This window comes from Apium graveolens, chromosome 3, assembly GCF_009905375.1.
Source record: "Apium graveolens cultivar Ventura chromosome 3, ASM990537v1, whole genome shotgun sequence".
In the NCBI taxonomy this organism is placed as follows: domain Eukaryota; kingdom Viridiplantae; phylum Streptophyta; class Magnoliopsida; order Apiales; family Apiaceae; genus Apium; species Apium graveolens.
This window is the reverse complement of record NC_133649.1, coordinates 33,872,898-33,883,979: the sequence shown is the minus strand read 5'-3', so window position 1 is coordinate 33,883,979 and position 11,082 is coordinate 33,872,898. Positions and strand designations below refer to the sequence as shown.

General features: G+C 35.6%; 1 protein-coding gene and 1 pseudogene across 3 annotated transcripts; both read right to left on the bottom strand.

Annotated features, from left to right (window-relative positions):
* Positions 1–342: 342 nt before the first annotated feature.
* Positions 343–2,919, bottom strand: LOC141710663 (glucuronokinase 1-like; annotated as a pseudogene).
* Positions 2,920–3,240: 321 nt separating this feature from the next.
* Positions 3,241–6,932, bottom strand: LOC141712087 (putative glucose-6-phosphate 1-epimerase). 3 transcript variants are annotated; one of them, XM_074514882.1, is made up of 9 exons: positions 6,878–6,932; positions 6,510–6,587; positions 5,851–5,925; positions 4,996–5,052; positions 4,764–4,921; positions 4,486–4,617; positions 4,174–4,276; positions 3,863–3,962; positions 3,241–3,769 (listed from the first exon to the last, which is right to left on the bottom strand). In XM_074514882.1, the coding sequence occupies exons 2-9, from the start codon at positions 6,573–6,575 to the stop codon at positions 3,552–3,554; spliced, it is 909 nt and encodes a 302-aa protein (XP_074370983.1). In that variant the 5' UTR covers positions 6,576–6,587; positions 6,878–6,932; the 3' UTR covers positions 3,241–3,551. The 3 variants fall into 3 exon arrangements, with proteins under 3 accessions (XP_074370983.1, XP_074370982.1, XP_074370984.1); XM_074514881.1 differs by lacking the exon at positions 6,878–6,932 and adding an exon at positions 6,715–6,854; XM_074514883.1 differs by lacking the exon at positions 6,878–6,932 and adding an exon at positions 6,681–6,701.
* Positions 6,933–11,082: the final 4,150 nt, after the last annotated feature.

The following is an 11,082-nucleotide window of genomic DNA, read 5'->3' as shown; positions in this document are numbered from 1 at the left end:
TTTTATGCAGCTTTATTCAATTAAATGCAACCTTTGACGAATTTATACAACTCCGTGTAAGCTCAAATGTAACAAAAAAAAAATCGATTCAACTATTTGCATTTTCGCTTGATTTTTGTTGATTTCATATTTTTGCAAAAAAAATTAGAAAATAGTAAAACTGTATTTTTTTAGAAAAAATAGTATTTTTGGTAATTTTTCTTATTAAATATGAAATTATAAATTTTTATACATAGTATCTAAGAAAATAAAATATACATTCACAATTTTTATTCATTATAAAAAGAATCACACTTTAGTTAAAAAGAAAGGCGAGACAAAAAAAATGAAATACGTGTAATGAGCTCTGTGTAATAAATGATATCAAGGGTTTGATTTAACTCATACCCACCTGTTTCTAAACCCTATACCTTATGGGTTTGAGGATTGGGTTTTAAAACAAAAAAATTTCAACCAAACACATGGTATGGGTTTTATCTATTCCAACCCCATACCTCATACCCAATATTGTTGAACCAAACACCCCCTTACTTGTGACGGTCCATCTGGACACAGTACAACTACAGCACCTCCGCTGACTGTAAACTTCGATGCAGCTCCCACGCCGCGAGCCACTTCTACCATCTTTATGTTTAGAGCTCCTAGAGCATCGTCACCAAACATCTTCCTGATTCACAAATGAGATTCAAAAAGCATTATCTAAACCATATAATGAACTTTTGAACTAACTAAGTCTTTACCTCCGTAGTTCAAAATTACAATTCATTAGCCTTGCTAGTTTAGTGTGGTTCATTTTGGTCAGTTCTGACCGCCCTTCTAATGGTAAGTTGGCAACTTGGATGATTTTATAAACTCATCTCCATCAAGCCATCTTTGTCGAACTGTGCGATGCACCTGCACAGATGAATGATGAATTTATACGTTTTTAGTTTTTAATTCACCTGGTCGACAAAATCCCATAGAATTGATCCCGTTACACAGTTCTGATGACTCTAATCTGTTGCGGACAAAAGGGAAGGAATAATATTTTGCACAAATATTCGTAGCACCGTCCTTAATTATCATAATCTACCAGAAATACTGTACTGTGAGCTTGATAGAAAATTAGAAATGTGGCCTTTAGTATGTTAACAAAGGACAAGTGAATGTTATCAGAAGGAGAGAACATTAGAGTGATAGAAAGTTTGGAACCTTGCCGGAGTCACTTGGGTTTTGGGCATAGATGAGATGAAGAGGAGGGAGAAGACTAATGCCCATGTGTGTATACACCATGCCCCGAGACCGAGTCATCCATAAACTTCTTGCTCAAGTCCTAACAATACAAAACTAGATATTTATATTACGATGGATAAACAACACAAAATGCTACATAAACCGATGAAATAAGATGTATGAATATTCAAATGGCGTACAATGTATACTAGACCCCCATAGACCTGTACAACTATATCCTGTACACCGGCAACAATTCCAAGTTCTTTCTCAGCATTGAGTATGTGGTTAGGTCTTACCTCTACCTTAATCAGATACCTGACTTTGTAAAAGTCAAGAAGGCAATTAAGTGCAGCGCACACAATGGCACTAGATCCCGACTACCCAGTCTGAGACAGAAATATAGTAAGTTACTGGCCAAGAAACAATGAACATTTCCATCATATTAATTGTTTCAGAGCATGGAAGCTGAGTCTTGGCATGGACTCTTACTGTGAAACTCACACACACTTGCCTCCACTAATACTAGAAAGCTAGAATCCAAATTTTTGCAGTAGAGGGGTATCGACTAGGCTACATGACTAAAGATGTTTTCGACTTATAAGGTACATGAGATATTAATTCTAAATATCATGTGATAGCTCAATCAATAATCAATCCCCATCCCTTGGGGGTGTTTAAAAGTTTAAACTATGATAAACATTTCAAGCATCTTAGAACTTAGCAACAAAATGTAGGAGGGTTATGGGGAACAATGTGAGGTCTTGCCAACAAAGTGTTGTTGAGTGGTTGAACTCTTGTATCCCTTACCGGAGGTCAAGAGTTCATACCCTGACATGTGCGTGTGTAATTAATTAGCAAAAAAAAACAATGGGAGGTCTTACCTGACGAGGAATATTAGTATCATACGAGAGAGTGAAGTTTTGTTCATGAAGTTCCTTCATTCTCTAACCTACTCACCTGTAAGAGGACAACAAAGAATTAACACGACAAATCATATATAAATATTTTAGGAATGAGTAAATACTTCACTGTGAACAACAACTCCAAAAGATCGACCTAAGGCCTAAACTATATTAATAAGTAAAAACTCCAATGGGACAGTGACGGAACAAGAACTCCAAAAACCAGAGGGCCTAAACTATTTTCTGACAGCCTTCTTAAAAAAAATCACAAACTTAAAAAATTCATACCAGAGTCTAAACTAGCCTCCTCTAATTCCGTCACTGCACACACAGATACATATACAGAGAGAGATGGTGAAGAGTGAAAACCAGGTGAGAGAGCGAATCAAATTCGACATGATCATGAAAATGGTGAGGGAAAATAAGGAGATTATCAGACGGCTGCAAACAAACGGAGGCCGAAAAGTTGGCCAAACAGAAGGAGATAGTTCTTCCATTGTATACATCACTGGGGTTTCCCAGTAAGCCAGCCCTTACATATGCTCTGTGCTTTATTACCTCTGACAAATTCTTCTCACCTTCTGTCACCATTCTTTCTTCAGTAACTAACTTTTCTTTCTACCTTCATGTATGGACACACATGTATATGTAGAATTTGCTACCATACCATGTCGGAGTAATCTGTTTCGTTACGTTTCTTATGGTGTATATACTACGCTACTGTTATTTTCATTATGTGTTGGATCCACGTTTTCAGTATATTTTTCTTGAAATGGCGCAATTAATTCAGAGTTATTAAGTTTGAAACAATTTCTTTACTCGTCTGAAAGAATATATTTCAAAACCCATAAACAATCTTTGTAATTATTATCCTAAATTATGCCGGTTATGTTTCAAATTTATTTGATCATCTGCAACTCTGCAACCCATTCGGGTAACTGTCTCAGATTTGTGTTGAGACATATTCTCATCAACATCGAGCAAACAAATTTATTAGATCATCTGCAACTCTGCAAGCCATTTGGATAACTCTCAGATTTGTGTTGAGATTTTACCTTGATAAGCTTCATATTCTCATCAACATCAAGCAACCATTGGTACGAATTATCACAGGTTCAGAGCCTGAACAAAATGTTCATCATTGGACTCAAATTTCAAAGATTACTCAATATTTCAGCCTGCTGCAGACACTCAAAACATTATCAACTTCCGGAGGAAGATTACATAAGAAGCTTCATTTGTACCAAGTTTTAAGTTTCCTGGTGCATGCTAAACAAAGAAACATCTTAACCTAATTTACATGAAGATAATAACCAAAAAAAATTCTATGGATCGTTTAATCCCTCGACTATTGTACTATACCAAAAGTACTAAATAGCCACTAATGCCAATGCATACATCCACACCGGAAGGCTTATAATACCATAGATGTGATTAACCCAAGCCATGAAGAACCTTTCTAGGATCCAGCTGCCCACTGCAGTAACTTGAAGACACTGTACAGAGTTCTTGACGGCCCTTCCACTCTTCAAATGGCTTTAAGACTATCTGTGTTTCAATAGCAGCAGAATCCACACGCAACATTGTTTTGTAGTCATCATCTCCTATATCTGGGAGAGCCTTCGCCTTTTTGTCCCATGGATTCCAAACAACTGAAATTCACATCACAAGATTCGAAGGAGTTGGTGATAAAGCTCAAGGGGAACAACAACTAATGCTGTTAAAAACAAGATGGTCACAGTTACCTGCATCTGCCATTCCTTCTTTTCGTAACACAATAGTTCTCTTCTTCTCATGGTCTATTATAGCAATCTTTGTTGGTGTGCTCAGATACACTCGATCAATCTAATAAAGAAACCGGACATAAGCTCATGGATGGGTAAAAGAAGAGAATATAAAGTGAAGAGTGAATAAGACAAAAAAAAAAAAAAATTACTCCAGACAAAACAGAAAGTTAAGATTAATTATATATGTCCAATGTCAATCAAATGGGAGGCAATCTGAACAGCATTATCTTGACAATCCTTAATATCTACAAAAAGCATGGAGACAGTACCTCTCCGTCAAAGGTAATAGCATCTGCCTGCTCTGTGTACCTATCCCCTCGCAGCAAATTATCCAAGTAGTCAAGTGTCTCCAGTCCCTCAACTCGTACTTCACTGCAATTAAACTGCATCATGCTTCTATCGAAATGGATAATAAACTATATATTGTGCTCAGTCATTATAATCCACAGAGCTAACTCTTTGGTCTTGCTTAAGCCAGTGTATCATTCTTCACTTCTATTTTAAGCCACTGAATGGCAAACAACAGAAAAACTAAACATCCAACACTTACATTGAATGTAGAAGAGTATACGAGGGCAAACCTGATGTCTGATACAGAAAAGTAATTCCGCAGCGCAAACATAAACGGAAAGGCCTTGCTATCTACATTTCTAACACGGGGGATCAGAATGAGTTTTTCTGCAGAGACAGAAATACGAAGGCGCAACTCAAACCTACAGAAGCCACCGGATAAAATGTCAATGACAACAATCTCTTTGATCCTTAAAAATGTTATTGTAAATGCTGCATTTATATCTCTTAGATGGAAGAAAGAAGGTCTGTATACTAGAGTAACTACACAAAAGATGAAAAAAGATACCTGTGCGGCCAACTTTTTAGATCTTCTTCAGTTGATTTAAATATAAGATCCACTGTAGATTGATTGGATGCTGGAGTCAAGGGTGAAGGATCATTATCCACTTGCCACAATCGGTTCTTTGCAAGTCCTTGTTGCTCTGGTAAGCCCAAATTTCCAAACTACAATATATAACAGTCAGTCTACGGTGATTGAAGAAAAGTTTACCACAATAGAGATTCTTTTAGCAGCTAACCTGTGGAAAGCACATGGGTATACCACCTCTCGTGCCCTTGGGTGATTTTCGAGCTGTCTGTGTCACAAAATATTTCATAATTAATAGAGAGACAAAAAAATCATTTATTCTATTATAGTCTTATGTTGTGTTTGGTTATGATGAATGAAAATTGTACTAATTTAAGGGTAAATGTTTATAATTTTTCTTTCTTCCGCATTGTATTCATAGAAATCTAAACTAGAGCTCAACCCCACTTATTTGAGAAGGAATACCCCCATTTTCCTTACTCAAATTCCTTCAAAACTTTATCATACAAAATTTGTACTCATTTTGTCACTCTACCCTTTATATCCTTTCTCCCCTTCAAGTTTGTTCATATCTTTTCATTCCATTCTCTCCAACCAAAAGAAGAATTAAAGAAACCTCATTGAGTAAAACCGAAGCACAGGTTAGAGTCTCCTAACAATTTAAAAGCAAATTCAAACAATACCAAGAATTTTTAAAACAGGTAGCTTAACTCCTATTAAGTTACCTTTCCATGTTGAAAATACAGTTTCAATCAAATTCCCAATCCTTTGCAAGATCACAACAAGACATTTTCACAGTGGTGATGTTAAGCAATGTATGAATTAGCAAAAAAAAAAACAGGCAATGTACGTAAAAATTAAGCTCAAACGCCAAATTTCAAGGATAATGAGGTGATTAATTTTTTAATTTCAGTAAGTGTGGCAAATCAGTAAGAAGTAGCTGAATGTTTAGAAAGAACGCCTGAACCACATAAGTTTGACACTAACAGGTAATTATTTGAAACCATATGCAAGTTATTCTATCAAATCTTTATTCCTAAACATTTACAAGTTGGAGTTTGTTAACCTTGTTGCTCATATAAAGCAATTCTTCTCTTCGTCCATTTTTCCAGGAAACAACATGCCCACCCAACAATAGTACCTGCACCATATACAAAGATTTCTAGCTGAATTCATCTGTAAAATTGGAAGTTCAAAAACTAAACCAACTGTTAGTTTTAACAAGTTCCATATTAAAAAGCATCTCAAATTCCACATAACCTCCCCTTACAAATTTCTAAATTAAACGCTATATTTTATTATATTTCTTCTATTCTGTCAGACAAATGCTTTATACTTCATACAAAACCGAAACTTATTAGCATCCACTACAACTCCCTATTGGTAGATTGCAGAAGTTCATCCAAACAACAACAATCTTATATTTGCATACCTCGAAAATTATCATGAAATTAAATTCCTATCAACTTTTGCTGTTTACCTCTAAAACTTAAATTATTTCACAAATGTATGCATATACATATATGGTTGCATTCTAAAATTCCGAATATAACAGGTTTAGCGTGAGAGCAATTATTTTGTACACTTTATATATACATAATTCCGAACATTTTAATAAGCAGAAAAGAACTGTTCTCGTCTGAGCGCGAGCCTATAATATAAAGTAGCACAATATTATATAACATAAATTAAAGGAATATACAATGGAAAAAGAGGAAATGAAACCTCAGCTGTTGATCCGGTAGGTTCAGACAAGATAACCTTGGAGGATCCATCAGCATCGCTAATCATATTAATTTAACTCTGAAATCACAATCAAAATTGAAAATTAAGCACATACAATTGCAACAAAACACATATACATAATCGAGAAATCCTAGAATTCAAGGCGATTACAGAATGAAAAATGAGTGTGGAGTAATAATCATACGTGTGTTTGCAGGAGTAATATTTGATTTCTTACGGAGGTGTTTATTAAATTGATGGTGTAGCCATTGTTTGAAAATTGAAATAACAATAATAAAAGAAAAATATTTTGCTTAGATTTAATGTAAAGAAATGTGATGCGAAGGAAATAATAATATTTTATCTACCTGATGAGACAGAAATAGATGAGGTGTGTTGACAGAGTTGCAGAGTTGCAGGTAAAAGATGAATTATTTAAAATTAAATATTTCGGGACTTCAATGGCGTGTTTAAAAATCTGTCATCTCGCGGTCTTAATCACGAAAATTGAAATTAGTCCGTAGAGATATTTTATAATAATTAATTAAATAATCAGTGATTAATTGAATATATTTTAAAAGTATAATATTATTTAATTTTTGTAAGTATAATTTATTATTTAAACAAATATGTACTAAAAATAAAATATAGAGAAAAATGCAAAAAAAAATTATCTCCTAATGTCAGAGGTGTTGAATACTTCTCTTCGTCTTTTTAAAGACTGTGGGAGTTTTGTCCTATATTAACCATGGACGACATTGAAATGCCGATGACGGGGATGGATATCGAAATTGAGGTGAATGAAGAACTAATTTTTGATGTGGAAATGGAAGAGTAGGTAAATAGATTTGAGCTATACTTAGAAGGACGGTTCTTGACGAAGAAAAACATCAACATCAGGGCGATGAAATCAAAACTAGCTGATATGTGGAAATTGGAGAGGGGGATTAATATCAAGGGCTTGAAATCTAGGATATTCATGTTTCACTTCTATCATAAAGAAGATATGAATTGGGTCGGTAACAATGGTCCTTGGACGTTTGATAATGCGCTGCTTGTTCTTAATACTGTTAATAAAGGAGAAGAACCTACTAGAGTACCCTGTTTGAGGTGGATTTCCGGGTACGGATCCACGATCTTTTATTTGGCTACATGACTGAAGTGGTGGGTAGGCAACTGGGTAATTTTTTTGGTACGTTCTTACAATATGTTTTAAGGAATAACTCTAGTATTTGGAGAGAGTTTATGCGTTTGAGAATAAGGTTAGATGTTAGGAAACCTTTGAAAAGGGGGAAGAAGATTTGTAAGAAGGATAAAACGGAGGTGGTGGTCCATTACAAGTATGAAAAACTAGGTGATTTTTGCCTTATATATGGTTACTTTCTCATACTGAATGCTTCTGCAAGAAAAAGTTGGATGATAACAGTGGAGTGATCAATAAAGACTGGGGACATTGGTTACGTGCTCAGCCGCGTAAGGCAGTTGGTGGTGGTAGGAGTAAGTGGCTAAAGGAGGAGGGTGACGGTGTGTGGGGACGACAGGCTGGCATGGAGAATTATTAGGAGAAAAATAAGGGATTTACTGATCCTAATTTGACGCGTTCAAAAATGGCAAAGCGGGGTAGACGTGAGAATGCAACGTCTTTTGTTGATATCCCGGGTAACTCTGTATTTACAGCTAACAACCTATCTCAGGAGGAGGGAAATACAAGTGAATTTGAATTAAATGGGTTGAACAACGAGGAATTGTATGGGCTTAAACTTGAAAAAAGGAAACGTCAAAGAAGTGAGACTAGCTTTCAAAAAAGCCCAGTAACGCAGACAGATAACACAACTAAGGACTCTATTCTTTTTAATGTGGATTGTTTAGAGACCTCCCAACACCTTTTGGCTACGCTTGCGAAGCAAGCTAGCCAATCAAAATGAGTTGTCTTAGCTGGAACTGCCGAGGTCTTGGGAACCTTCATACAGTTCGAGTTCTTCATGATCTTTTGAAAGATTATAAACCCGACTTTTTTTCTAGTTGAGACTATTTCTTTTGAAAATAATATTGAGAAGTTGAGAATTCGTTTTGGCTTAAAATAGTGTTTCTCCGTTGATAGCGTTGGTCGTAGCGGAGGGCTGACAGCGCTTTGGAAATGGCCCCTTCAGTGTCAAATCTCTGGTTATTCTCAATACCATATTAATATTTTATTTTAGAAAATAATACTACTTATTGGCGTCTATCTTATGTTTTAGGGCACCCTGAACGTAACAGAAGACGATAATCTTGGAATCTTCTTCGTAGGTTGGCTAGTATATGTTCGATGCCCTGGTGTGTTTGGGGAGATTTTAATGACCTAATGCATGGTTGAGATAAAAAAGGTAAACTATTGCATACTCAACATCTGTTGAATGGTTTTCGAAACACAATAGACAAGTGTCAATTATCTGAATTGCATCTAAATGGCGGTAAATTCACCTAGGAGAAAGGCAGGGGAACGAGTTCCTGGGTACGTGAAAAACTGGATCGTTGTTTTGCTACCGCGAGTTGGTGGAGTAAATTATGTTTCCATAACTTGAAATTATTGCACACATCAGTCTTTAATCATGAACCAATTTTGATGGAGTTGTTTAAAGTGGATATTTCAAGGAAAGCCTTTAGATTCTGTTTTGAGAGCATATGGTTAAAAGAGCCATATTTTATTCGAGAAGTTTGTTAGGAATATATTGTGAACTTGATAATAAGTTAAACAAAACACCTTAGTAGATTTAACTTAGTAAATTTTGCAGCACTCGACGGATGATCAAGTATAGTCCCGACGGATGAACTTTATAGTCCCGACGGATGATAAATTGACATCCATCGAGTGAGTAGCTTATGTAACAAATAAGTCTGGTTGCACATTTCTGCAAACATCTTTGTGTAGATTCCGTAGGAGTATATGAGTCATGTTGACTGCTAGTGGATATACATAATAGGTTGATTAATTGTAAATATGAGATGTCTTATAATTCTGTATAAGTGAAATGAAGTCAAGTGACAAATAGACACTCGACAGATGATCTACAAGACTCTCGAAGGATGATCAACAAAGCTTCCCGATGGATGACAAGCATAGTCCCGACGGATGATCAAATTTAAATATATGTTGACAGTGACAACACAGTCACATGCGTTGGGTGTTTGAATAAGGAATGTGGCAGCCTGTTAAGCAGGAATTTGAGAACAAAGAAGCATTACCATTTCCATGCAATTGTGAAGATATTCAAAGATGTTGGAATAGAGTAGTGAAACGGCATGGTGTTAGACTAGATATGTTTTATTTTATTATCTTGTCTTATTGTCATGTAAACTTGGTGATATATAAACCAAGTGTAGCTAGTAGAACATCCAACTAAGCAAACATATTTTAAAAGAGAGATAGAAAAAGCTGTACTTGTCAAGAATTTCTCTGTAGTTTGTTTATTCTACTTGTAAAGCAGCTGTGAGCCATTTTAAGCTACACAGAGTTCTCATACTGATATAATATATATATATATATATATATATATATATATATTTGTTGGATACATTCAAATCCACCAAAAAGTTTTAAAGCCTATGTTTTATTACGTAGTGTTTTGATTTCAATTATCTTTCAATTCATCACCTTAGCAAATCAAACACTGTTATATGTATTAAGTAAGAACTGTTTTAAAATCTGAAAAAGAAGCCAGAATTACATTCAACCCCCCCTTCTGTAATTTTTGTTGTATTGTTAGGGAATAACAATTGGTATCAGAGCAAGCTCTTGATGTACAAAAAGTGTAAAGATCACAACAAACAGCAAGATGAACAAGAATGATTTTAGAGTCAAAATTCTATTTCTGGACAAAGATAATTATCACCACTGGAAGGTGAAGATGCACCTACATCTTCTTTCCCAAGATGAGGCCTATATGGATTGCATAGAGAGAGGTCCTCATGTACCAATGAGAGCTGCAACTGGCAATGAGCCATCTGTTCCAAAACCCAGGCATGAATGGTCATACCCCGATATTGAGCAAGTCAGGAAGGATAAGAAGGTCATGTACATATTATTCAATGGAGTTGATGGTGACATGTTTGATAACATCATTAACTGTAAAACAGACAAAGAGGTTTGGGATACAATTCAGATTATTTGTGATGGTACTGAGCAAGTAAGGGAAAATAAGATGCAGCTACTGATTCAGCAATATGAGCATTTTCACTGTGAAGAAAGTGAGTCTCTCACTAATATCTTTAGTATATTTCAAAAGCTACTAAATTCTCTGAAGCTGCATGGAAGAGTCTATCAAACAAAAGACTCTAACCTCAAGTTCCTTAGATCTCTTCCAAAGGAGTGGAAGCCAGTGACAGTCTCACTGAGAAATTCACAGGATTACAAAGAGTTCACCTTGGAGAGATTGTATGGCATCCTGAAAACTTATGAGCTTGAAATAGAGCAAGATGAGAGGATGGAGAAAGTAAGGAAAAAAGGAGGATCCATAGCACTGGTTGCTGAGTTAGAGAAGGATAAAGAGATGAAGGTAGAAGTTGTTGAGTCTACATCAAAGGTCTGTGAAAGCAA

Excerpts from the sequence above, each read along its gene's own strand:
- LOC141712087 (XM_074514882.1), bottom strand. The coding sequence starts at position 6,575 with ATGATTAGCGATGCTGATGGATCCTCCAAGGTTATCTTGTCTGAACCT. Across the intron at positions 4,922-4,995 it reads TACCCATGTGCTTTCCACAG|TTTGGAAATTTGGGCTTACC; the intron begins GTTAGCTGCTAA and ends TATATATTGTAG. Across the intron at positions 3,963-4,173 it reads CTATTACCTTTGACGGAGAG|ATTGATCGAGTGTATCTGAG; the intron begins GTACTGTCTCCA and ends TTTCTTTATTAG.